General features: G+C 45.3%; 2 protein-coding genes across 2 annotated transcripts; one reads left to right on the forward strand and one right to left on the reverse strand.

Moving 5' to 3' along the window:
• Window positions 1-2,663: 2,663 nt before the first annotated feature.
• LOC128298062 (nucleolar protein 16) lies at window positions 2,664-3,685 on the forward strand. Its single transcript, XM_053033795.1, has 3 exons — window positions 2,664-2,743; window positions 2,909-3,044; window positions 3,122-3,685. The coding sequence occupies exons 2-3, from the start codon at window positions 2,941-2,943 to the stop codon at window positions 3,621-3,623; spliced, it is 606 nt and encodes a 201-aa protein (XP_052889755.1). The 5' UTR covers window positions 2,664-2,743; window positions 2,909-2,940; the 3' UTR covers window positions 3,624-3,685.
• Window positions 3,686-4,032: 347 nt separating this feature from the next.
• LOC128299322 (spectrin beta chain, non-erythrocytic 1) lies at window positions 4,033-26,391 on the reverse strand. Its single transcript, XM_053035244.1, has 11 exons — window positions 26,272-26,391; window positions 24,430-24,597; window positions 20,030-20,146; window positions 14,435-19,618; window positions 14,218-14,363; window positions 13,423-13,537; window positions 7,484-13,324; window positions 7,174-7,410; window positions 6,862-7,096; window positions 6,644-6,790; window positions 4,033-4,986 (listed from the first exon to the last, which is right to left on the reverse strand). The coding sequence occupies exons 1-11, from the start codon at window positions 26,389-26,391 to the stop codon at window positions 4,712-4,714; spliced, it is 12,585 nt and encodes a 4,194-aa protein (XP_052891204.1). The 3' UTR covers window positions 4,033-4,711.
• Between the last annotated feature and the right edge of the window lie 1,377 nt (window positions 26,392-27,768).

Genomic DNA, 27,768 nt, shown 5'->3' on the forward strand with positions numbered 1-27,768 from the left:
GTGCTACGAACTTTGCCGTAGTTTGTGAGCCTTAATCACAGAAGAGTATGCGCTACGAACTATGTTTCAGGAGCAGATAACCTCGCGATCGCAAGGATATGATGACTGGAGTACATAAGGAGGACCCTCATCCTTAATCGTACGCATGAATCAGATGCGAATTGGAATCCAGCACGTTGATTTAATACACCTTTACGCGGATTAAAACCATTTTATTTTCACTTACAACTTCCCGAAACGGATGGCGTCGTTTGCGGAGCCGTCATTTGACAGTAGAGCTATCAAATTGTAAACAAAGTTCCATCGAGTACCGTGTGCTTCCAAAAGAACCGCATAGTTCCGTCGGGAACCTTTAACCGACTACTTTGGAACTCAATAGTTCCATCGTGCGCTGCGTGCGGTTTAAGCAACCCCAAGGTTCACACACGGTTCGCTTTTTCACTAAGCAGCCCTCTAGCAGCGCTATGGTTCGATTTCAAACGTTTCAGGCTACTTGGGTACTGGTGCTTGAATGTTTTGTTAAGTTAAGTCTAGATCGAAGAAGTATAACAGAGTGTTGCATTGCGAATATCCCGGAAGCACAGCGAGCGAACCAATTCGATGGCAAAGTGCTCCTTCCCAAGTAGCCAGATTTGCTTAAGCAGCCAATTTGGCAACGCTAAAGATCGATCTTTCAATAGGTCGTTTGCAGTAGATAACCAGCCTTGAAGTTCCGCGAACTTTTAAGCAACCTTTAAGCAGCTCTCGGCCAAAACGTCAAAAAATGTGAATGCCTGACTACACGGTGGAGGAGCTGTTCATATTTATGGCTTTATGTTTCTTTTTTCTTATTTATTAATTATCATTTTCTGAGATTCGAACCTAGGGGTTTTCAGAGACAGCAGAACAACTACTTTATTAATTCGGCCATTTAGTTTTATTACGTCACACCCTACAAAATACATATATAAATGATACCAATCTAAATGAAAAAAATAACATTTTCGTTTACATTCCTTTTTATGTTTTGTCTATTTAGGTATCGGATTTTTATTAAATTATTGCAAAATAATTGTATATATATTTTTATGTATCGTTGACTTTTATTATACAATAACACAAAACAAACGAATGCCACTTATTACCACTTTCAATCGGCGGGTGCTACGAACTTTGCCGTAGTTTGTGAGCCTTAATCACAGAAGAGTATGCGCTACGAACTATGTTTCAGGAGCAGATAACCTCGCGATCGCAAGGATATGATGACTGGAGTACATAAGGAGGACCCTCATCCTTAATCGTACGCATGAATCAGATGCGAATTGGAATCCAGCACGTTGATTTAATACACCTTTACGCGGATTAAAACCATTTTATTTTCACTTACAACTTCCCGAAACGGATGGCGTCGTTTGCGGAGCCGTCATTTGACAGTAGAGCTATCAAATTGTAAACAAAGTTCCATCGAGTACCGTGTGCTTCCAAAAGAACCGCATAGTTCCGTCGGGAACCTTTAACCGACTACTTTGGAACTCAATAGTTCCATCGTGCGCTGCGTGCGGTTTAAGCAACCCCAAGGTTCACACACGGTTCGCTTTTTCACTAAGCAGCCCTCTAGCAGCGCTATGGTTCGATTTCAAACGTTTCAGGCTACTTGGGTTGGATGCTGTAGCTGTAAATTCCACCATGTGCAGCTTCTCGAAGTTGGCGCACGTATGATTGTAGCTCCATTTAGAAGAGTGCAGGTACAGTGGTAACTGGTGTTGGTGGTGATATAGCCGGTTCCGATATTGTATTCAAAGATGGTGATGGCCCTGGCCATTGAAAAACATGGTTAGGGACGGCCCAGCGGCGGATCAAACGGTAGGCGGAGTAGGCCCCTTCTTACTGCGCTTTTCGCCTTGTCTCATTTCAAGTCCCCTCAATGTTCCCCTTCTCTCCTGCATCGTTTTTAAAATTAGAGGCCCCAACTGTAATTCCTCCAGTGGATTGATCCTCCACTGCATCTACGAACAACATGCAGCAAAGTACCCTGCAAGATAAGCTCCGTCCAACCTTCTTCAAAACCTTGTGAAGCGTACATTAAATTCCATTATCACCCTTTTAACTCAGAGGCGAACCATACGTCCATAATGGTTATTTCTCCAAGCAGTATATTATTGCGAGTAAATTTGAATATAATTTTTATATTTACATTTTTAATTTTTATATTTTTTCATTAATTACGAATGAACCCCGAAAGATTCATTCCGAATATACGAATGATTACTTGTTTCTTTTCTATATTATAATTTATGTCATTTAAAAAATGTATATAATTTTGCATTTTTGTTCTATATACATTTAACATTCCGATTTTCAAATATTTGCAACAATATAAATGTATAGAAAGCATTGTTTACCTACGAAAACCGTTAATTGTATACGTAAACCCGTCTGGAATACCCGGGTATGCCGGTTGCCAACTTACGTGTGTAAATTTGTTTGACAACCCTACGGTTAAATGGGATTCAATGCAAACAGTAGACATGATGGTTGAAAAAAATGTGTCACAAAGATAACGGTTAATTCAAAATCAGTTAGTGTTGCAGTCCCACTGTGCTATTGTGGATCGGTCAACTCTACATTCTAGACAATGTGCTCTGCAACTGTCACTGGTTGGCAATATTTACCGCATGGCTTTCAAAACAACGTTGTTTATCTACGCCGGCTGTACGGGCTGTACTAGGTAGAAATAAAGTTCCATTCAAATAATATTACTCAGGTAAGCTCAATTTACAAAATGTGAAGCGATAGTGTAAAAAACGTCGAATGCGTGTTAAATCTTATAAGGCAAAGGCCTCGCACGATGCTTTCTAAATCAGAATTTTAGCCAAAGATTTGTTTTCGATGTGAATTTGCGAATAACTCACTCTTTCTTTGTGTCCAGGCTTGGTGAACATCCACTTTTAAACCTCCACCATGGTGCGTAGATTGAGAAAGACGAAAAAAGCCCAGAAATATGATTACTCTCGCAATAGGAAGCGTTTGTCACAGAAAAATCGTCGCAATGGAAACATCAGAAGGTAAGCCATGGGTGCGAGGTAAATATTCTCCAACAGATACTGCGTGATGGTAATGCGTTGCATTTCATTGGTTTCAGTGCCGAAATTCGAGCTGCTTATGATGATAAAAAGCGTCCGGCTAGAAATATCCGCGATATGGGTCTCGCGTACGATGTGAACCGTGCTATTCCAATTCCAAATGTTAAAAAACAAATGCAGGACATGGAAAAGATGCTGTCCGGGCAGAAGGTGAAATCTGGGGCACGTAAGACGCGTGCTGCACCGAAGCAGCACGTCGCTGAACAGCTGGAGGAAGATGCAAACGAATTCGTCGGCACACGGTTCCGAATGGCTAGATCGATGGTTCGGATCATCACGGCTATGATCGATCGGCATGGATTCAACTATGGGGCGATGGCAAGGGATCGAACCAACTACGAGCAGGAAACGTGGCGACAGTTCCGCAGCAAGATTCGACGTTTTCTACGCATTCCGGAGCAATGTACACCGTACCTGGAGGAAAAGGGTTGGATCGATTGCGATATGAGCGATCCGACCGATCCGCGTTGGAAGGAATTTGGAACCGATGATGAATCGTAGCCCGTAGTACTTTATGTAAGATTGAACGGTTGTTAATAAAATAAAATATGCAATTTATGCTATATCAATCACTGTATGATATTTATGTTTGACGCATTTTGAATACGCGGTTGCCACGCGAAGCACACTTGAGTTGTAATCGTATGCTAGATTTGGTTTGTTAGAGGGTGGACCGGACTAATTCACAACAACATTGCTCAGAACTAGAATTTAACAATTTCTGTTTTTGTTTTAGAATTCTTCCTTCAGCAGGTAACATGAGGACAGTGGTGGCAGAACATGCGTTAGCCGTGGAGATCTTCACATACTACTTCCTAATGAAGTCACTGCTTACTGCAAATTTTCAGTTCATCTCGAAGCTCTTGTAACCAAATATTTGCACAAAGCAACACTTGTTAATTTATTGTTATTTTACTGTTTATTCGTACAAAACACTCTAATGACCTGGTGAAATATACGTTTAGAAGCTACTTCTAAAAAAAATGACAATATAATTTTTATACTAATTATTAAAGACTTTTCCACTAGCTTTAGGCTTACTTGGACGTGCGAATAACAACAGAGCTTATATCTAACTAACATCTAACCAATGTAAAAAACGCTGCCTACTGTGTTTGTGTTTGTTATATTTTTTGTGTTTTTTTTTTCCTTTCTAATTTCTTCGCTTATTTAACCTTATTGTTTATTTTTATTGGATACGTTTCCTCTATTAGCTGCATACCTTTACACCTTATACAATACAAAACACGTACGCGACAAAACTAGACAAACACACACACTTGAAAGCGGATAGTGCGCCAGAAGAGTGCGTTAAAGTAAAAACATATGTATATATTTGTATTCCTACCATGAAAAGATATCGCGGGACAATAATATATTAGACCGATTAGTATCCATTACACAATCGGCATAGGTAAAACGATATTGCAGTTAAGACTTAAAACCAAACAGAAGAAAAAAAACACGATTCATTTGCGACGCACACCTGCAATTAAATGTCTTCAGAATGTTAGTTGAAAAAGATGGATACGGCGATAGCAAATTGTATTTCGTTGCATTCGTTGCCAATACCGGATGTATATGCACGTTTAGCTCGAGTTTTTCGACTTCTTCTTTGAAAATATTCTGAAAACGCCCTTCTTGTCTTTGCCGCTTGACTCCTTGCCGCCCTTGATGAAGCTGGCCTCACTTTCACTAGAACTTTCGGCCGATTGATGACGACCGACGCCACCGGTAACGAGCTGGCCAAAGTCCTGACCCACCACCATCGTGCCACTCGTGCTGCCAGCGTTGGCGCTGTTGTTGCTAGCCGCCGGAGGCAAAGATGTCGGTCGGGTATTGTCAAATCTTGCCTGACCCCAGCCTGAAAGAGGAATTCAAAAAAACGCATCAGTTTCAGTTTGTTCTGGTACAGTATACAGTTTGGAGTAATTATTGAACGATGCACCACCACCGACCACAGCCACCGAGTTACACCGTTTACCAATGTCAACGATTCCAAGCAGTTCGATTCAATTTTATTCGCTTCATTGCTTGCGGAACTTTCCAATACAATCCGCTTGCTACCTATATCTGAATAACAACATCGACCTCCATTAAGCGGTGCACTAGTCGAAATTAGTCCTACTTTGGATGTACCAGTAAATAACTCAGTTCAATCAGCATTTTAAATTTTTAACTAGAAGGAATTTGACTTAGTAAATGGTCATAAAAGTTTTTAAACTGTAATATGGGATGTGAATAAGACTTTGCAGAACAACTAATCGAAATAAGTGAATTAACAAAAAAACAATCAACCAACCCAAAACCAAAAATGCAACGAAACAGAAACAGAAAGAGTATTTAACAACATTTCAACCACAAAATGATTTACAACCGAACAGAATTGTGACCACTTCGAAGGAAAAACCATCGCCCGAGAACGTACAGCCAGGGGTTAGGAATAAGAGTCAGAATAAGATTATTGTGAGAAGAGCGAAAACCAGTCGTGAAAATGAGGATGATTTGGTGAGATGCATTTGCTGCAGTACCGGTGCTGAAGCCATCCAGGTTGATGCTGTTGCCGAACGTGTTGCTGCTGCTGCTGCTGCTGTTGCCCATATGCGCCGACTGAACCACCATGTTTCCCTGCACGTGATGATGGTGTGGATGGTGATGATGGTTGTGCTTTCCGTTACCATTGTTGTGGTAAGCCAGATGATCATTGGCGGAGCCGCCGGTTCCATTACCGGTTGATTGCGTAGGAACCATCGGATGGTGCCATGTCGTACGGGAGGTGCCATTGTTTGCGGCCGATCCAGCCGTAGAGCCACGTTGCGTGGCCGAATTATTACCCGACTGATGCTCCCGTCGTATGAACTGATCAATCTGTTGCTTTTGATGTTGCTGCTGAGGCATGTGGTGATTTGGGTGAGGTTGGAAGGTGGAGGTCCCTGTAGATGATGGCGTTTGTTGGTAGTGTTGTACCGGATGCTGATAACCGGACGGTGGCTTCAACGGTGTAAATGTGCTCAACGGCGGCGATGTGGCCGGGAGCGGCGGAACTGAACATTTTCGTAGCATTCATCGGGAAAAGACAGCCGGTCGCGCGATCACATTTTCATGGGAACATTTTCAAGGATTTTGCAAGGATTCAGGGTAGGTATACAAAAGTGTATGTTTGGAAGGGGTAAGACACATAAATTAGCGACATATAACATGAAACATTCACTTAGTGCAGAATAATACTAATTACTACTCTAATTACGAATAATTAGAGAGCGTGTAAGAGGGAGAAAAGTGAAATTGAAAGAGCTTCGGTGTGTGTATGTGACGAACCTTAACAACCCAACAGCTGCACGAGCGAATCAAACAAAACGAAACTAAACAAAAATGCGGCTACCTATTTGGCATAAGATTCCCACAAGAATTGTAACAATTGCCCATTACAAACTCTTGCCAGCAAATTCAATTTCTAATGTCGTTGGATCTTCGCTTGATCTTCGTATGCCCCATAGAACAATAGAAAGACTAGCACCTACCTGATGTTCTCATTTCACTGTTTCGTAACCACACGTCTTCTCCAGCGGCATTGCCATTTTGTGGTCCCGATTGCGACTTATTATGCATTGCGCCCGGTTGCAAGGAATACGGCCGATTTACACCCGCCAGGTTGGCATTATCGTAGTCTAAAAACATGCAACAAATTAGTGCTCCGTTGTCAGATGAGCAGCAGGTTACCGTTAACCAATATGCTTACCACTTCCATTCGGACTATTGCTAGAACCAGGTTTAGAGCGCATCTGTACGGAACCATTGTTGTTGTTCAACACGTTGTCCGTACTAGACTGGCGTTGAGGAACCGGTGGAGGCATGCCACGTGGTGGAATTGGTGGTTTGTCAGCCAAACCAAACACTTCCGGCATCGGTCCTGGCGAGGTTGGCGACGGCAAGTTGTTGTGCTGCTGCATTTGACCGGTTGACATACGCTGGTGCTGTTACAGAGCCAGTTAATAGAAAAAAAACTGTTAAAAAAAACTTCATCACACGTCCCGATCACGGTTCCACCTACCTGAAGTTCCTGCTCGCGTAATTCTTTCTGCTTCTGTAGGAAGTTGGTCTGGGGAGTGTGGAAGCTACCGTTACTTCCCGATCCTGATTTGGCACTGTTTAGTGAGGTCCGCGAGTCCCGGCGCTGACTATCTGGGGAGGAAGTTCGCGAACTTATCGATGATGCGGCGTCGCTCCGCTCGGGCGTCGGAGATTGGGTGGAGCTGATTGATTTCATGTCCGGCGCGCTATTGTTTTGCTGTAGGTATTAAAATGAGGAACAATTTCAATGTACATGTAAGTAAACTAGGACATCACGCCTCACAACATACCTTCACTGACTCGTCGTAACTCATCAGTTGTAAATTCGGTGGCAACGCAGCATGGAAGGCAAGTTTGTTCACCCACTCGCTTAGCGATTCCTTCGAGTTGGTCATGAAAAGGAACTCTGACCCATCGAGCAACACCAGTCGGAACACGTTCTTCTTCTTGGTGTAGTTTTCCGCTCTTTCGCATCTGGCGTTCAGAATGTTCACCGGTGCTGTGGCCGCCTTTTGCATTGCGAAGTCTTCGGCATCCTTGAAGAAGCACAACAGTTGACCGCACAACACCGTGTAGTACGGTTTCCACGATCGCACCGGTGCCTTTTTGCCCCCAGATTGAAGCTCGTGCTTACGCTCCAACATTCCCTGTACTTCTACCGGTGGCAGAAGGGAAGCGTCCGATTCAGATCCCGCTCCTCCGGTACGTTGATTCTTGCGGAAGCTCTGCGCACGGCGACGTGTGGTGAATGAGGGCGCGCGTTTTACTGGCTTCAGGCCCATTTTCATGCTTTCCGCACGCTTGATGTTGCTATCGGATCCACGACGCAAACGTTCCTGCAGCATCGTCGCAAACGAATTCGATTTCTGCACCGGACTCGTTTGGTCGGCGTGGCTAACGGTGATAGGCACGGCGTTGCTCGATGTGTTCAACGCACCAGCCGAGGCCGCGGAGTCATTGCGATCGACCATCATGCCAGCGCTACCGGGTGACAAATGGCCAGACGAGCTGCCCATGCCAGAGACCGAATTTAACCCGCCGTCGTTGTAACCATTGATCGAGACCGGTTCCCGGCGCCGCCGTTCTTCCGTGATTCGTTGCACCTCCTTCTGCTTAAGAGCTTCATGACGTTCACGTTCAATTCGCTCCTTTTCGGCGATCCGAGCGGCCTGTTCTGCTTCAAGCTGTTTCTTGAATGTCTGCTCAAGCAGTGTGATGCGTTTTAGAGCCAATAGCTTCTCCTCCTGGGCAGCTACCGTTTTCTCAAAGTCTTCATGCTTGCGTAACAGATCTTCGACCTGGGCGATCGAGTCACCTAATTTCGTTTCCTTCAGTTGCATCTGGCGGCTTATAATCCATTGCTCCATGTCTTCCGCTTCCTTCAGGAAACGTTGCGTATCCAAGTTAAGCTCGTACATCTCCAAGCGCTGCACAATAGTATTATCGAGCAGACGCTTGCGCTGCTCGAGCACGGCGATCTTTTCCTGCACTTCATTCGCCAGGAAATGTTTGTCTTGGATCAGTTTTCGTCCAGTCCGGCTAAATACCTCGAATGCTTCCTTTCTCGCCTCCACCTCGGTACGATGTTCTTTGATCTTGACGATCAATGCTTCGGCACCGGCAACATCGTTCGCTAGGTCCGGTGCGGTGATCTTTGCCAACATCTCGTTGATGCACGCCATCAGATCACGGTACTCATCGAAATACGCTTGTAACTGCTCGGCTTGCATGAGCTTCTCCTTGCGTTGGATTGTCCTTTCTTTCAACTCGGACCATACTTCTATCGTTTCATCACGCTTCACCTCGATGTGTTCCTTTGCGTCGGGATACGTTTCAGCCAACTTTTGTGCTTCGTTCACTACCGACTCGAGCTGCTCCTTGATAGCGCCCAGTTCTGCCTCGAAAGCTTCGTGTGTGCGTACCAATGACTGGATTGTCTCCAGATCGTGTCCGTAATCTTCCGACAGGACAGAGGATATTTTCTCGTTGATCCAAGCAATCGTCTCATCAGCCGTTCTATCAAACACGTGTACCTGCCGGGCTCCGGCCAGAGCCTCTTGCCGTGCAACCACCAAATCCTTCAGCTCTTCCCACAGCTGTTTCGTTTCGTCTCGTTTTGCCTTAATTGTGTCCTTGTTGGGATTGCCATCGTTAAGCAGTGCTTCGCCCTTGGCAACGCAAGCCGTTACCCGGGATTCGTTCGCATTCAAATTTGACACGAACGATTCGAACTGAGCCGTTAGCTGTTCGACGTGTTCCACGTCCGTACCGTATTCCTCCGAACCAGCTGTTGTCATCTGCACCTCGATCCACTCCTGCAGATCATCGATCTCACGTACAAACTCGTACAACTTCTTCATTTCGGCGAGCTTCTTTTCACGTTCCGCCGCTAACCGGTTAAGCTCCTGGAACTGGTACTGAATTTTATCGTTTTTGCTCCTGATTTTCTCACTATCGAAGTGACCACGAGTCTGAAGGCCGCTGGACAGTTTTTCAATCTTTTCTACTGTCGGCTTGAATGCACCCAGTTCACGCTGAAGTCCATCGAGCTTCTTCTGCAATGAACTGACCGAATCTTCATCCTTGCCGTAATCCTGCGACGAAATAATTGGCTTCTTCTCGCGTAACCAAAATTCGGCCTCATTTGCCTCAGCATAAAACTGTTGGCTCTCGACGGCGTCTAGCAGACGAAGCCGTCGCACGTTTGTTAGGTTCCGCAAGTTTACCAACTTGTTCTGAAGCTGACCACACTGTCGCTCAATTTGCTCCACGGCGTAATGATTGTCTCGGATCATTTGCTGCCCGCGCTGCACCAAAGCTGATATGATGGGTTCCTGGATCAGAATCTCTGCCTCGAGTGCTTGATGTTTCTTCTGCAAACTTTGCACCGCTGTTAGGCTGCTGCCCAGATCCTTCGACGCTGCCTGTGGTTCTTTCTCGTTCAGCCACAACAGCTCATCTTCAGCATCGCGCAAGAATTGGTGCAGCTGTAGAGAATCTTCCAAATTGTCCCGCCGTATTGTAGTTGGCTCGTGTAGCGAATGGTAACGCTTAATTGTGAGCATGGCACTCTCGTGCAGCTCGTCCTTCAAGAAATGGTCCGAGGACAGCATCTTTGCGTCGGTGCCTTTGATCTGCTCACATGTGTCCGCGTGATGGGCTACATCTGCCTCGAGCATGTCGTGCTTCTTCAGCAGATTGTGTACGGACGCTAGGTCGCGACCGTAATCTTCCGACGATAATTGTTGCTCAACTTCGTCCATCCAATTGTTGAAATCTTCCAAACTACGTTGGAACAGCAACGCTTCGTAGGCTTCCGCCAGGCGCTCCTTTTTCTCTCGAGATGCTTCGCGTAGCTTCTGCCACTCATTTTCCACGATGTCCAGTTGTTCCTGCACTAAACTGCCAGCGTAGTGTTCGGCGTTGATCAGGGACTCCCCTTCCTCGATAACGGCCGTCACACGACCAGAATTGGCAAGCAATTCCGCGTCGAAAGCGGCATGCTTCTGGATTTTGCTCTGCAAATTACTCGGCTCTCGGTAGTTCTCATCCAGCGCGATCTGCATTTTCTGATTCGTCCACTTTTCGACCTCATACAACGATCGTAAGAATTGTTGCAGTTGCAAGCTTTCGTGAAGCTTGTGCTTTCTATATTCGGCCGATGCTAGAAGTTTATCCTTGCGACTGATTACCGCATACAGACGCTGCTTGATCACATCCGCTTCAAACGGACTTTCGGCCAAAATTTCCTCCGCAAATCGTTCCAGTTCACCGATGCGATTGGAGTGCAGTAGTTTTTCGAAAGCTTCATGCTTCTTTATCAGCGCTTCCACAGCCGTGAACGACTCGCCAAGATCGTCATTGTTCAGGAACGCTTCCTTGTTCGTTAACCATTCCACGATCTGATCGGCCTGCTCCTTGAACAGCTGCAGCTGATGAGCTTCCTTGAGACCACGGAAACGTCCTTTCCAGGAGTCATGCAGATGTTTGTTTAGATCTTCCAAATTGCGCAACGCCTTTTCGACATGATCGTTACGTACTGAGCGTTCGCGGTTTTCTGCCACCAAACGATCACCGTGCTCCTTCAAGTCGCGGAACACGAGATCTCGCCCATCGATTTCAGCCTTACGCTCGTTGTGCAACTGAATCTGTGCCTCACAGTCAGCAATAGTTGCCGGGTTAGTGGCGGAGTCCATTCGCTTAATCATTTCATTGGCCCAAAGTTCAAGCTCCTTCACGTTTGCGGTGAATTTGTGGGCAGTGTAACCTTGCTTGAGCAACTCTGCGCGTTTCACGCTCGCGTTCTGTAGCTCGTTCCACTGTTTCTTAAGCTCGTCCAGTTTCTCCACAATGTTGATCGCATTGTCAGGGTACTTGTCGGCCAGCGATGCAGCACTGGTTTCATGTTCACGAATCTTTTGTTCGACCGCCGTCATGTCCCGTTCGATGGCTTCCTGTTTGCGTTTGAGGGCTTCAACGGCAATTAGGTCGCGTCCCGTATCGTCCACGCTCATGGCAAGCATCTTCTCGGCAATACGTTCCGCTGTATCGTCGACGTCACGATTGAACACGTGTATTTCATACGCACCAGCAAGCAGATCGCGATAGCGACTCAGCGCACCTTGCAGCGACTTCCATTTGTTGTTGAAGTTTTCTCTACGCTGCTGTACGTTCTTTCCTTCCACCTTGTCCTGGCTCACCAGCTTATCGGCCAATTGGTTTATATTTTTAATGCGCTGATCATCCACCCGCATATCACTATCAACATCATCCAGCTTTCGCCGCAATGCATTGCAGTGCTCTAAATCGCGACCCGTCTCACCGGCATTTATCATCATCTCCTTGTCGCGGATCCAGGCCTCCAGTTTGTCGAGTTGTGTGTTGAATTCCAAAATATCTTGTGCCTCCTTCAAGCCTCTGCTTCTAGAGGCCAGCTCGTTCAACAGCACGTTCCAAGATTGCATCAACTTCACTAGCTCGTCCTGGATCTCCCCAGCACATTCGTGCTTTTTGCCGATCAACTTTTCTCCCTTATCACGCACCTCGCGTATGCGCCCCTCGTTCGCGTTTACTTCCGCATCGAATGCCTGCAGTTTCTTCAACTTTTTCACCTTATCTTCCATGTTACTGGCACCGGTATAACTGTGCGCGTCCGCTTCCAACTTTTTCTGCTTTTCATTGATCCAAGCTCCGGCCTCAGCACAGTCGCGAATGAATTGCGCATAAAGGAGCGCATTCGCCAACTTCTGACGTCGCAGCGCGCACAGATCCTTCACTTTTTGACGTCTTTCGACAATCTCCCGCAAACGACGACGGATGTTTTCACTGTCATAGTGATTCTGTTCAACTAGCTTACGTCCATGATCTTGTAGTATCGCTACCTTTTCATCCTGTGTTTGGATCAGCTTCTCGAATGCTTCATGACGCTTCACCTGATCCTGCACCACCTCAACCGTCTGGCCAAAGTCGGAGCTGGACAGTGTAGCCTCTTGGCCACTGGAAATATTATCGATCACCTTTGCATCACGCATAAAGCAGAAAAGATCTATCTTTTGTTCAAGCAAAATTTTCTTCTTGTTGTAAGCTGAATGTAGCTTTGCTCGCTCGTCTAGCAGTGCTGAACACTTCTCCTCTACCTCTGTGGCCGCATAGTGTCCCGTCTGGACCATGGAATCGCTGAGCTCGTTTAGCTCGCGGAATGTTTGCTCGCGGGCTTCGATTTCGCCGTAAATGGCATCATGCTGAATCTTGAGAGCAGTCGCACCAGCCGCATCACTGACATGTTCCTCGGCTTGCAATGCAGCCCGCAAGTTGGTGGCCCACGACATCAGATCGCGCACCTGCGTTAGGAAGTGCTGTAGATCACAGCTTGCGTGCAGTTGATCGTTTCGCAGGGCTGATTTTTCTTTCAACAAATTCCAGTACTGGATTACATTTTCCTGTTCGGCAGCGATTGCCTTAGCGTTGTCTCCCGGGTATTTTGTTTGCAAGCGCAATGAATCGTCAACCAGCACCTGCAGCTGAGCTTCCAGCGGTACCAACTCGTTTTCAAACGCTTCATGTTTGCGGGCTAGTGCGAGAGCGGAATTCAAATCCTTTCCTAACTCACTTGACAGGGCTGCATTTTTATCCTGCAAAATGAGAATCATACGTGAATTTGCGTAAATACCAAGCACTAGGATCATGCATAACTATGAATTACCAATTCAATTCAAAGCAACTAACTTACCTGAATACGGAACAATGCTTCAGCTGCATCACGATGGAACCTGTGTATTTCACCAGCAGCGTGAAGTTTCTTTTCACGTGCATCCAATTGTTCAAGGAGATGTTGCCAAGCAATACTGTTGGAATATTTACAAATCATTAGTAAAAGGGCATAGTTTCCACTCATTTTGACACTGAACAACATAGCATACACGCTATCTATATACGAATGATTCTACTGTTGTTATCTATTTACGTATGATAACGATGAATGGGATCGTTTGTGGAACAATGTGTAGTGGTTCACTTGTAACTAAGACACGAAAAAGAAGATGAAATAAAGCACATTTGTTAGCTTTTGTGAAACACAGATGAAACCCGACGTTGCATACAAATATTAAGGGTTGAAAATTAAATATATTTCGACGGAAACATTGAAACACGCATTAGCCACATAACATTTAAGCTAACCAGTGTCTAGCGTACACGTAAAGGGAATGCAAGATATTTTACCGTAAGTTATTATATAAATCGACGACATCCAACTGTGCTTCAGATAATGATCTTTAGGGAACAATCAACCATCGATCATCAATTTTTTATTGTATTTATGTTGGTTTTATTACAAACAGAGGAACGAAGGAGGCGATAGAAGCGCGGAGGTAGGAGAGATGGCATGCAAAGGAAATACATAAATACCGAAAGTAGGAGAGTAAATACAAAGGAAGATAAATAGTTCAGGTTAATTTTGGAGCTGTACAGATCAAATCGGTTTAAATATTTAGGATCTTAATTTGTCGAATTGGTCGCGACTTACCTCAATAGTTCTTGCCGTTTTTCTATTTCCGATACATACGGACTATCTCCACCGATAAGTTTCTTTGCGAAATTTTCACACTGGTTGAAACGCTCCGCTCCAACTTCGATCCGATGTTTAAGGTCATCAAATTTGTTTTGAAGAATCTAAGGTAAGGCAGGTGCAGAAATATGTTATCGAATGTATTAGTGGTTAATTTCAAATTTACTAAACTTACCAACAAATGTTCATAATCATGACCGTAGTCTTCCGAATTGACAGCTTGTTCCTGTTCTTTGATCCACTGCTCTAATTCGGCAGACTCCACAAAATATTCGTGACGATACAGACTTTCCATTAGGCGCAGCTGTCTCTGGCCAGCAAGTCTTTGCAGGGATTTAAGCATCTTCTCAATCAGCTGCTGCTTTGTCCCGATTACCTTACTGTCCGGATGTTTGGCTGCAATCATGGCTGATGCCGTATGACCCATCTCGGATACGATGCCGGAATAAGTGTCCAGCTCCAATTCGATTACCTTGTGCTTGGTTAGCAGCTTCGTAGCTGAGTCTCGATCCCGGCCGTAATCCGACGAACGCAGGACGTTATTGCGCTCACCCAACCATGTTTCGATTTCTCCCGCCTCGGACAAATACTGTTGCGCCTTGAGAGATAATTCCAGTTTACGCGATCGCTCCGCTGATTGATCTTGAAGATCGGCCCATGCTTTCTCAAGCGTGTTACAGAGTTCTTTCACTTTCACTCGCTCCGGATGATTTTGGTTGATCAGATTTTCGGCAGAAGTCAATGTTTTGTTTATCATTGGCTGATGACCTTCTATTTCAGCTTCCAGTTTTTTGTGTTTCTTCGAAAGACTTTGCGCTTGATGCAAATTTTGACCGATTACTTCCGATTTCGCTGCCGGAAGGTGCTCATTGATCCATTGAAGCTCAGTATCCAGTTCGAAGACGAACTTGTGGAAGCGTAAGCTTTCATCAAGCGCATCCCGACGCTGCCGGGCTGGATCCTTTAACCCAGCGAATTGAGCTTGCAACTTTTTGGTCTCGTTCTGAATATTGTTAGCATCGAAGTGACCCTCGTGTGCCATCTCTTCACCAGTGGTGACCAGTTCCGCTACCTTTTGCTCCCAGAGTGCAATGTCATTCTCCAGGACTTGGTGTTTGTTCATTAGCTCCTTGCAGCTGCGCAAATCGTTACCCACTTGCTTGCTTTGTAGCGCATGATCCAGCTCATCGAACTTACTCTTCGAGTCTTCAATGTAGCGATTGTGTTCTCGTTGTAGCGCAGCCTGCTCTAGTCGTCGGCCTTTCTCCAGCGACGTCGCTACTAGATCCTTCCATTTCTGATTGATAGTCGCAAGCGTATCACTCACTTCACCCGCACGGTTGTTTGTCTTGATCAACGATTCGCCCTCCTTGTTGACCATGCGCAACTGACCTTCGTTGGCTCGCAATTCCCTCTCGAAAGCCTTATGTTTCTGAAGTTTGCGCGGAAGGTTCGAAAGATCCTTATAACTTTCATCGCTTGCAATTTTTGTCTTATCCGCCAGCCATCTATTTAAATCATCCACATCGGACGAAAACTTCTGGAAATCCTTGGAAGCTTGCAGTGCGTTGCGACGCTTTTGTGCCAACTCCTTGACCCGTTCGCGGCGGGCCAATACTTGAACACGACGCTCATCAATGTACTTGGCGTCGTAATGATTATTGCGAATCAACCGATCTGCGCCCTCGGAAAAGTTTTTCAGAATCTTATCCTGTGCCCCGAGAGAATTTTCGAAATCAATGTGTCGCTTCATAATGGCCTCTACATCGTCAAGCGAGTCACCCAAATCGTCATACTCCAGATACGCCTCATGACTTTTCGTGGTCGCATCAATTTTGTCGGCCTCGCGATTAAATATTTGCAGCTCAATGCATTGCTGTAATTTCTTCTCCTTCGCCAGCCAGGCACCATGCAGCCTCTGACGCTCGGCCTCCAGTTTTGCCATCTTGTTCGCCATATCAGGATCTTCGGTTAACGCAGGATTACGCTCCAAAATTTGCTGCCCAAGCTTGGCTAGCTGTACAAACTCATCATCGTGTGCGTTTATGTCCTCGCCCAAATCCTTGTGTTTCTTTAGCAACTTTTCTGCCGTTTCAACATCACGCGCTGTTTCTTCTGCGTTCAGCTGGTTATTGCACTCCGCGATCCAACTGAGTAATGCCTTTGTGCTGTTATTGAATATTTGCTGTCCAACAGCATTCTCCAATCGCGACCGTCTTTCTTTTGCTTTTTCCTGCACCTTTTGCCACAGGTTCTGAATTTCACGCTGTTTCTCACTAACATTATCGCGCTCGGATGGGTACGAATTTTTTACGGTGTTACCAAGCAAATTCACTCGGTTCACCTTCTCCTTCACCGGGGCTAATTCGCGTTCTAGATTTTCATGGCGACGCTGCAGTGCTTGCACAGTTTTCAGATCCGGTCCAACCTCCGCCGTATCGAGCTGCGTCATCTTTTCGTTCATCCAATCGATCGCTTCTTCGCACGTTCGATAGAATAGCTCCACGCTGGACGCACCTTCGAGGCTCTTTTCCTTCTGTCCCTTCAGGTAGTTCAGATGTTCCCACATCTGGTGAATCTGTCGTTGACGGGCTTTCACCTTATCCAGCTGTGAGTGGCCCTGGCGCACAAAATCTTCCACATCGGAATCGATCGCTTCAACGCGCTTTGAAGACGCGGAAAGATCATTCACAAATGTTTCAAACTGGCGTCTGGCGGTTTCTACGCTACCCTTCGGATCGTCGGTACGGAGCATTTTTTCCTTATCCTTTATCCATTTTTCGAAATCATCGCACTCGCGATAAAAGCGGAACAGGCATATTGAATCTTCCAATAAGGCTCGTCGCCTTTCTGCAAGATCCTGCAGCTGATCGTACGTGCCATTGATATGTTTTTGGCGCTTATCGACACTGTCGTTGCTATCGAGGGCTGTTAGATCATCGCCTCTGGCACGACGTTTCACCAGCGGCTTCATCTGGCTTACCTTTGCCGGTCGCACGCGCTTCACCTGTATCACTTCCTTCACCAGGATAGTTTTCTTCACCTTTTGCATCACCTTTACCTTCTCTGCTTTGCGGACTAAGCAGGGCACGGGTCGAGGCTCTATTTCTTTCACATAATTCGCCGGAACAAAACCTTCCGTACCGTCGAGCTTACGAACGTTCCACCAGTCAACATTGTTTTTGTTCTGCAGAATCATTACATCACCTTTGGCTACTTTCATGTTTTGACCCTCGAACCGATACAAGGCTTGTACGTGGGGCAGCAATTTGTTCTCCGTGACAGTGCGATGTTCAAGCCGCTCGACTGGTTCGTCTTCCCACACTTCCTTGGGAACCAGGCGGGTTTCATTAACCCACTCTTCCTGTTCCAATTCATGCACGGGTTCCGGATCCGCTGATAGGTCTAGCGTACAAATTCCTGCTTTGATCAGTTTTTCTGCCTGCTGATTCAAATTCAGTATGTCTCCCGAATAAGCATTCAGTTCCCCTTGTAAATCCCGATGGCGCTGCAGGAGCGCTTGGGCCGACGGTTCGTCGACGCCAAAATCATCCGAAGCAACTAGTGCCATTTTTTCGTTTAACCACGAATCTGCCTCATTTGCATCGGCATAGTACTGATAAGCTTCGGCTGCGTCTTCAAGCTGTCGCTTCCGTAGATCCACCAAATCCTCCAAGGCTTTCCAGTGCTCTTGAAGGGAATCGATTTTTCCTTGCACTTCAGACATCCGCGAGTGTTTATCCGCAATCAATTTCTTTCCTGCTTCCGTGATCTGGTTGGATTTTGGTTTTCGCACTTTCATCTCATCTTCCAGCGCTTTATGCTTCTGCTGGAGGGACATGACGGCACGCAGATCCTTCGCCGTGATGCCTGCTTTACATATCCGCTGCTTATCCACGAGCCAACCCTCTTCGTTCTCGTGATCCTCCACGAACTGATAGAAATCCCGAGCCTCGTCCAGCCGCGCCCGACGTGCTGCACTCATCGCTTGCAATTCCTGATACAACTTGGCCAGTTCGGCGAGTTTGCCGTCCAGTTGACTGGTGTCCTTGTAATCCCCTCTTTTGAATGCCTCACCTTGACGAACGTAGCGACGTTGCGTTTCGCCGAGCGTAGTAACCTGTAGCTCAAGCAAGGAATGAGCCTGCAGTAATTCTTCCACTCCCAGCAGGTGCGGTCCTACATCTTCGGAAGCAAACTGCGTCTGAAGCGCCCTTATTGTAGTCATCGTTGCGTCAATTTCTCGCAAAAGATTCATCAATGAACTCATTTGAGACAACTTCAGCTTATGGTTTTCCAGTAATTCCAGCAATTCCTTCCACTTCGTAATCACCTCCGTCTCGCGCTTCTTAACACGATCCTTTCCGTGATAGTTCTCCTCGTGCAATTCGTTGCTCATGTCGGTAAGATCATTGAACCGATCTGCGCGTGCCAGAATGTCGGCCGAGATGGCTTCATGTTTCTTGACGGTGGCATCCACCTGCCGCAAAGCAGGACCATACCGTGGATCCGTCAGTACTTGTATCATCTCATTCAAGTATCCTTCGCGCAGTACGGATTTCTTCTCGAACTTGAAGTTCAACTGTTCCAACTTCTCTTGCCGTAAGAGTTCGTCACGCAGTGCCACCTCTCTGTTGTGCTCAGCATTTTCCAAACGCTGCCAGGCTTTTTCGATGTCGTTTATCATCTTACCATCCTGTGGCGTGTAATGTGGTTGATTCAGTGATTTGAGAAGTGTATTCACGTGAAAGTAGAGGGCTTCAATTTCGCTACGTTCCTTGTATTTGGGTGGTTTTTCTACCGTACGATATTCCTTGAACGCTAACAGCTCGCCCTGGATACCCTCGACAGAGTTGGGAAAGTTCCGCTTCTCTAGCTCTACCGTCTTGGCCCGTATCCAGCTCAGCAGATTCGTTATCAGGTGCTCGAACTGCATTTTTTTCTTATCCGCATCCATCAGCTTGTTGACAATGTTAGCAATACGTTTTCCGCCCTTTTGTTCGCTTTTCATCCGGGCGAAAGTGTGATAGTATGAGGCAACGTACGTGAGGATGGATTTTTCATCCGGCCGGGCCGTGTCAATATCTTCCGCGTCCAGCAGCTGGGGTATGCCGAGCTCTCGTTCCGCCACATCGAACGCATGGTTAAGGTTTTCAATGTTTCGCCCAGGCATGAGGCTGTTGTAATCGAACAAATCTGGGCGGTGCGAATGAATAAGCGCATTGAAGCCAAGGCCGGAACGCCACGAGTTGGTAAAATCGGTAATGTGTACATGCTGATATCCGTGGGTCTTTCGCTGGCACCACAGCAATAATGCATCTTTGGCGGATTTCTTTTCCGACGATTCATTTTCTTCGTCCTGCAAACATAACAATAAATGGTTTTTTAGTGCGTAATAGTCAAGCTGCATTTTGAAGGTACGAGATATCTATGTGAAAATCTAACTGCAGGAAGTCGTATTGAACCGAACTTACTCCACGAATTAAGTGTTACACATTTGTTTGAATGACAAAATTAAACCTTCTTAATACTCTGGCTCTCGTGTAAAACCTGATAGTTCTTACAAGCTGCCAACAATCTTTAATCTTCTCTTCACAAAATGATCACCTTAGTGCGATCAGAATCATAAACTGGACTGATGATGATAGCCGTTAATAAATTGCCGATGTTATTAGCATAATGCAAGTTTATCGATCAATGTTCAGTAAAAAAAAAAAGATTCCTAGTTCCACTACACGTCCACACGCGCACACACACCATGCACACTTACCACATCGATTTCGATCTCCTGAATCTGGAAACGAAGAATGATCGTCCAAATCAGGCCGAGAATAAGGCGGGGATTATGGTCTACAATGTCTTCCGCACCGATCGACTCCAAGCGAACCTAAAACGACAGGAATGTAGGATAGAAAAGTGAGAAATAAGCGAGGGAAAAAAACAGTTGATGATTAACGCGGATCTGGAAGACAATCGACGGGGTTAATGGCGCCATTTCTCATAACGGCCGCTGGTTTCGATCTTCCGAATTGATCGTTCAGTCAAATCAGGCCTCGCTAGATACACAAAACTATCCAATGAAAAACTAATCAGCTCTCATACCCTCACCCAACAAACCCAACACACACGCCTTGCCTCGTTTTGGGGCTAGCAGCTACTTCAAAATGGTCTAAAACGAAGCCCTGAAAAACTTGCTTCAACATCCGTTAGACACTCCTAACTACGGAACCGCTCTGATGGGAGTGCGTTTTTTATCTCTCTCAAATTCACGGTTGTTAACTGTTCCGTGGAGTTGATGTAATTCGAGCAAACTAATTGAATTAGCTTCATTCTTCTGCCGGTCGGCGAAAAACCATTCTGTCTGTTGGCCGGTCGGCACAGAAAGTGTTGCTCGTCCAACACGTCCGATTCCATACTGTTCTTCGAAGGTTCTGACCTGCTCCTGCACTGGAAGGAAGGTGGTAATTTACCGCATACATCACCTGTGCACATGTCTCGCATAGTCTTGCCGGGTGCTCTTTAATGAAAAAGGCTGTAAGGTAGCGTTATCGTGTACAAAAAGATGCTTCAACACAACCGAATGGTGCCGGCCGAATCGCACGGTAAAGCAAACACACATCGGCGGGAAATGGATGCCAATCATTCTTCATCAAGCAGTTTTTACAACTATCGAACGATGTAAATAGTATTATAGTGCAATTAACAGCAGTAATTGATTCGATTTGAGCAAATGGCGTACAAATTGTTTATTAGTTTTAAGATCAATTTTCCAGCCAGCAGCAAAAAAAAACACTGAGAAAACGTGAAATTTTATGTTCATTTCACATGGATAAGAGATAGCACGCATTTCGAAATTAGCCATTCTCTTTGTGATCTATTGTCTATTAACACACATACACACACGTTTGAGTGGTACGATCGAAAACAATACGCCGTACGGGAGAGCTTCATAAATTCATGATCAACCGACATCGTGTGCTAAAGGCACGTTTTTATAGATCTTTCCTTTATTAACATACGACCATCGAGCCATCGAGTTAGACCGGGCTACCAATCATTGGATTAAGGCAAAAGTCCGTTCACACCGCTATACCTTTACCCGTCTTTCGTTCGTTACAGTGTATATGCATAGCGCACATTCATAAACGTGCTTCCGTCATCGCAAAACGTGCAGATGGTTAGTGGTGGTGCCGTCTGGCAGTGGCCGTTTCCCCGGCCTGCTCCGAATCGCTAATTCAATTTGGAATGGATAAAATGCAAATCACACACTGTGAGAAAGCGTTTGACAACAATATCCATCGCGAAACCACCACCACCGAGGTCACCAAAAAGCGCAACAACCAAACCCTGCAAACAACACACATTGCCACTATCGTACCCAAACTCAAAGTCCGCCCAAGGGGAAAGTGAGTAATGGCTTCGGTCAAGTGCGGAAGCGATATATTAGGGTGATTTTGGGCAGCTCACAAAACAAATGTGTCGCTTAGGAATTTGTCCCTTTAAAGGGTACATCCTGCAAGACAATTGTACTAACTTGAGTTAATAGCACTATTTTGCACAAATGGTAAAGCATTCCTATCACGCTGGTGAACCGGCGGCTCAAGGTTGGCGGAGAAATACGTGACCATAATTGCATTAACCCTAAGTTGAGGCCCGCAACTCGACCCGAAAGTTTGCCCGTCGGCGAAGATCAAGAAATTGCCCAACAGTACTGATCCGGCGGACCCGAAGCAGCTTACCAAAGACACTAACTTTCAAATTCTTTTTACGCCAAAACAACCAAAAGCGGTATGTTGACGTTAGTCGCCACTGGAGTTTGCTGTCTTTGCTGCCTCTATTTTATGCAGGGCGTAGTGTACTCCCTTTGCAGCTCCGTTTTCCATTTTTGGCAACAAAACACCTCCATAACAAATATACGTAACTCACACACTAAAAAAAACACAAAGCAATGTGTCTCATTGAGACATTGAGCGCACTTCCGCGTTTCGCCCCTGGCAGGTGGGAAAGTTATATCCCCCTTTCGATCCCCTGAACGTTAAGTCCAGTGGTGAACGGCCAGCGTTTTAAGCGGTATTCAATGATCCAGCAAAGTTTCAGTGCACACAGCACATGCGTAGCGCATAGCGAAAAATTCAACTAACCGATGTAGGAGCCACCACACTTTGGCTAACAAATTGCTCACTTTAGTCGCCATCAGTGGAATCCATGGATGGACATGGGCCCGACAAAGTCCATCGGAACACTCCGTACGTTAACACCCTGGCTCTTTCGAATTGCGTTAAGCTTGAGCGGTTCGCACTATCAGTTACCGGAAGGCCGCAAAATTGCAACCTTGAAGGCGTAGTAGTGATTGTTTGGGCTGTTTTTCAACTGCCACTAGAATCGAGTGGCTAATAAATTGCACTGAAACCTCTATTACCGTATGGGCTTGAAAGCGAAATCAGCTGTGCATCAATTCGCCGCTAGCCATGGCTCGAGGGAACTCTTGAATTGCACCGGACGTAAAACAAAACAGAAAGTGCAAATGGCACTGAGGTTATGTAGCTAATACTACTAACACACAATTGACAGTATTGGGAGTATAAATAAGAGCAACAATTTCCCAACTTTGATTGACTTGACACACGCTTTTAAAATCAATGGAAAACTTCATTTACTTATGCATTTACTTACTTTAATCATGCATGAGTGTGATCTATTTCAAATGTGTCGTCCCGCCAACGGTCATTCCGTAGTAAAATATCACATTTATATCTAAAATGACGTCAGAAAACTGTGTTCATCGAGTAGCGCACACACTGTTATTTCACACACTATCTAATACATTATTCAGTATGGTTCGTGTCACCCTTCCCAGGGTTCGTAAAACGGAACCCGAAACTAAATGCTTCGGGAACGTGATCTATCGCCAATAACCGAGACTAAGCGATTTTGTTAAAAACCACTTAAGTATTCATAACTGGATCTCGATGTTGATCGGGTGAAATCCATCGAGCCGTCCACCAACCGCACCTTGTAACACATTACGTTTGTTTCGTGATACAACGGCTCTTTGCATCATGTTGAGCGTTATAGCAAAGTTTCAATAAAACGCGTGACTATCGTTTATTTTTTTGCAAAACGAGCAGACATTTCACTCTGGTTAGGAGTACCAGGTAGGTACGAGCAGTGAATATCCTGGAATGAACCCACTAATGAACGCTTGTTCATTTGTTCGGTGTTCATCTGATTCAGTCAAGTTGTTGGGGCGATTAAAACGAGAACTTTGATTAAATCAACACCAGGGATTGACCCGAAAATGATGGCTCTCAATGGTGTATTTGTGACCGTATTAATTGTTAATACCGTAACATGACTCAACAATTTGAAATTTGCTATAGCAGTGATGAAAGTGTGTTTTTAAAATAGAGATGTCATGACCATACGATCGATAAAGCATCCTTTCCATAGCTTGGTTTTATAAATCTGAATCCACCGATATCTATCTTTGTTTATATTTGTTAGTACAACGCTTTGGACAATGGACACCAGCAGACCTAATCAAAGCCGATTGATCCGGCCGTTGATCTGCCGGATTTTCTAGTATGTTAGTAACAATAACAATCAATCACCCAAGTGATGTGATTCACCAAACAATTTCATTTCTGCTAAACAATTACTCAATGTCCGCGCTGTGTCCGAGATATAAAGCCATTACCTAGGTCAAGGTTGAGTAATTCTGGTACGCAGTGGTCAAGGAAGGTTCAGTCACCACATGAAGAGTCGTTGCATCAACATAGGTGTTGTTGCACGGAAATGATTAAATTACAAATTCGGTAGCCCACCAAAAGCGCGTAATAAATCATTTTCAAACCATTGTTTGTCAATTTATCCACGGTCCACCGTGACGTGAAGGGGCAAAAAGCACCACAAAACGGTAAATTGACACGCTTGTTGTTGTTGTTTCTGTCCTAAATCTTCGTTCAACCATCACGCACCTGCTGTAGACACACACTTGTTTTTAACTATACTATACGTTGCGAAAAACATATTAAATGATACAAGTCAAACAAATAAACAAAAACAAGCATTCACGATATAGATGGTGTTAAATGCGAAACGAATTTAAAAACAGCAACGTTTTTGTTTCATTAATAATGTGAACGCCTTTTTTTGTTTTTCGAAACTTACCTTCGTGTGCAGAAAGGCCAAACTTTTGTTAACGTTCTCTATCTTATGTACACGCATGCGGCCACTGTTCGGCTTGCCCAGCTTCTCGCCGGAGATGATTTCCAGCAACTTCAGAAGCTTGATACCGTCTGCCAGATCGATGAACAGGTCGTCGACCTCCATCTTGGCCTGTGGAAAAGGTGAGAAGATCGAAACGAAAGGTGTTAGTGGTTCTCCAATCAAACGTCAAGCAAAACAGAACACGGACCCCAACATGGAAATGGTGAAAAGAGCTATGATACTGGGGAGAGGGAAAAATGTTAGTTACCTGCTTCTAATTTCGAGGGTGAACTTAACTTCATTCACTCCTAAGCGGGCTTTTCAAATGCTCTTTTGACATTAGGTTGGAAATGAACGTAGTAAGTAAAAGGTTTGGCAAAAACACGCACAAATATACATCAGCCAGCAGCGGCGATAAAATTTGATCATGATTTATGATCTCGGCAAACATGACCCATCGTGAAACAGGTACACACACAAAAACGACACCCGATGGTTTGGGGATGGTCGTATACCGATCCCTGCAGTCCCCCGCTGGCGATAATTTGTTTCGTCACCATCGCAAAGCCTACGGACCAATAAATAACACCCGAGACGCATGGGAGGCGCGATACTGATTTTCATTCCTCATTAGCAACACTCCGCGGGATGCGAGAATGTGAGCGATGGACTCGCGCAACCGATTCCGGTTCCGGAAGAATGGCGAGAATGGCTCGGCTAGGAAAGGAGGAACGTAAAATCCGTTAGCTCATTAGCATGGTCATTTGGAGTTGAATGTAGAACACGCATTCGCACCATTCTGCGGAGCGGGCATCGCGGTTAGACTCTTTCATTTCCCTGTTGCTTCATGGTAGACTGCTCCTGACGGAGGAGGCGAAGAACATGACTCATTCCCAGTGGAAGGCGCCACCGAGGGAGGCAAATGTTTTTACTTTTCTTGCTCAAACTACATCCATTGCTTGGTTCAGGGTTAGTCTTTACACCCACTCGGTGTGTAAGATGGATCTATTTTTTGCACGGCTATTACCACCATAAGTGCAACTTTACAACCAGAGGTAGCCACCAACCGGCGCTCGCATGCCTTCAGTGCCGCGCAATAAAATGTCATATTCCAGCAGTCAAGTGTTGCGCGGGCACAACAATAGTAATAAAACGGAACAATTACTTTTTTCCACTGAAAAGGCTAAATATTCGCACGATGTGGCCCACTAACCTAGCCGGGAGCGGTGGGAGTAGCATGTTGTCACCTTCCGAGATCTGACCCATTTGTTTGTTGGTACCAACGAGCGGTCTCAGGCGGCTTCTACAGTTGGCCGAGTAATCCGTTCCGCCGTTCCCCATGCGGATACATTTAATAAACAAACAATGACGCATTCGTGAGAGAGCGCACCCACGCCTGAGACATGCAGCTCATAGTGCAATTAGCGACTAAAGCATGCCTACTGCGTCGCGTGAAATGTGGACAGCAAAATAAGTAAAATGAAAACCCATTACTTTCTCTTTTTTTCCTAAATGCGCGGTCAGATTAGATACAGTTTCTTTTGTTGAAAATTTGCTACATTATTATTTTATCGAGCCCAAAATTGCCAGACACTTTGTTTCTCCCCGGCATCCCTTATCTGTCACTGAAATGTCAATTTGTGCATCTTCTTCTTCTTTAGCAGCACATCAGTCTCAAGATGTCTATGGCTGTCATTGCTGGGTTGCTATGACAACTAGATATCCAGCCCTGCGTATTGGGGATGGAATTTTGGGACCTGTCACAACCAAATTATTCAAATACGGTGTGTTAACGATACTTACCTTTACCAGAAACGAGTTCATCCATTTTGTAAACGTTTTCTTCTGGATGTGTAAACGTTCTTCCTGCAGCGTTTTAATACGCTCATTCTCGAACTTGTGAATGCCTTCCCGTTGCGTCATGTTGGTGCGCTGCTGTACCTGGAGCGCATAGCCGCCTGGTTCATAATTGGAACCTAGTGTGAAATGGAAAAGAAGAAACCGACCGAATATTAGTTATGTGAGCGTTTTTATGGCATCGTATAAATAACATAAACATTCCTGTGAATGCGCCGGATGAGTTATCAACATCGCACAAGTTTGCCGATCGATCGTTGCCCGATTTGCGAGCGATTATAATTATACCACCGTCCGTTTAGCAAACAAACTTTACTTATCGCCAATGTTTGCTTGATCGAGGGGCCACCACCACCAGAGTGTCATCAGTGGCATATTACCGACCACAATTTCACATGCCCTATTGAACTTCCGCCTCGCTTTGAAATACCGCGGACCAGTTAGTACTATTCCGCTATGCAAAATGGGAGATGTGATTGTAGATTTCATAGATGTGAAAGGCGCAATACTTAACAGCTGTGACGATCGGGAGGGAGCGCGTGTGACATTCATCGCGTAAACGGACCAATGCTATCAACCGAGTAAGTAAGCTCCGAGATAAGGGAGCCATCGTTATCGATGGTAGCGGCTGGAGCGACTAGCGTTTACTTTGAACCTACGAAAGGTGGGTTTGACCGAATGGAATAAAGTGTATTGGAATTCAATTATCTGAGGATTTGACACTGTGCAGTTTGCATTTCTATTCAAAAGGATTATTTGGATCGCAAATTTGTTGGCAAACTCAAGATATGCGTCGGCCGCTCGCCGAGATAAGAGCGTTGGATCATCGTTTTAAGCTTCCACTCCCTGCCAGCTTGCGGAATTCCAATTTCGCTGCGAGTTACCACAGATCCTAACCAAATTTGTTGAAGATAACGGATTGTGGAATACTGCTCCGAATGTTTAAACATTTTCCCCTCTGCTGCCTAATTTGCCTTAGACTCAGGTCGAAAATTTTACGCGCATCGCATTCCTGCTCCGGTAGCCCTAGAACGCTCAAGGTAATCACGTTCATACGCAAACTTGTATCACACAGATAACGGCTACAAAAATAGAGCCACCTTGGCCACACCAGCACTTGGTCAATGTCGGCCGCACGACATCGAAGTGTTATGCACATTGAAAGGTTGGGCTACCTTTTTATCACATTCCGCATTCCCAGGTCCGATACGACTTTTTGTTTGTTTGTTTTACCTTACTACACACACCAGATACAAGAACATCTTTGCGCTGCAAGGTGTGATAACGCTAATTGACTCATCTGCTGTTGGTCATCGCAGGAAACATGATGTCATTCGCGCACACCAAGAGTCGAGATCGTTCTATCAAATGTGTGTTTCTTTACTCCTTTTTCTACAGTTTTCTTTCAAAAACATTTCCTCCACAATAATTGTGTTTTCAAAA

This window comes from Anopheles moucheti, chromosome 2, assembly GCF_943734755.1.
Source record: "Anopheles moucheti chromosome 2, idAnoMoucSN_F20_07, whole genome shotgun sequence".
NCBI classification, from domain to species: domain Eukaryota; kingdom Metazoa; phylum Arthropoda; class Insecta; order Diptera; family Culicidae; genus Anopheles; species Anopheles moucheti.

What these genes read in the sequence shown, in the direction of transcription:
- LOC128298062 (XM_053033795.1), top strand. Translation starts at nt 2,941, where the DNA reads ATGGTGCGTAGATTGAGAAAGACGAAAAAAGCCCAGAAATATGATTAC. An exon ending in CGCAATGGAAACATCAGAAG is followed by an intron (nt 3,045 to 3,121) that starts GTAAGCCATGGG and finishes CATTGGTTTCAG; the next exon opens with TGCCGAAATTCGAGCTGCTT.
- LOC128299322 (XM_053035244.1), bottom strand. Translation starts at nt 26,391, where the DNA reads ATGACGCAACGGGAAGGCATTCACAAGTTCGAGAATGAGCGTATTAAA. An exon ending in TACGCGAGCAGGAACTTCAG is followed by an intron (nt 7,097 to 7,173) that starts GTAGGTGGAACC and finishes GCTCTGTAACAG; the next exon opens with CACCAGCGTATGTCAACCGG. An exon ending in CAATAGTCCGAATGGAAGTG is followed by an intron (nt 6,791 to 6,861) that starts GTAAGCATATTG and finishes GCATGTTTTTAG; the next exon opens with ACTACGATAATGCCAACCTG.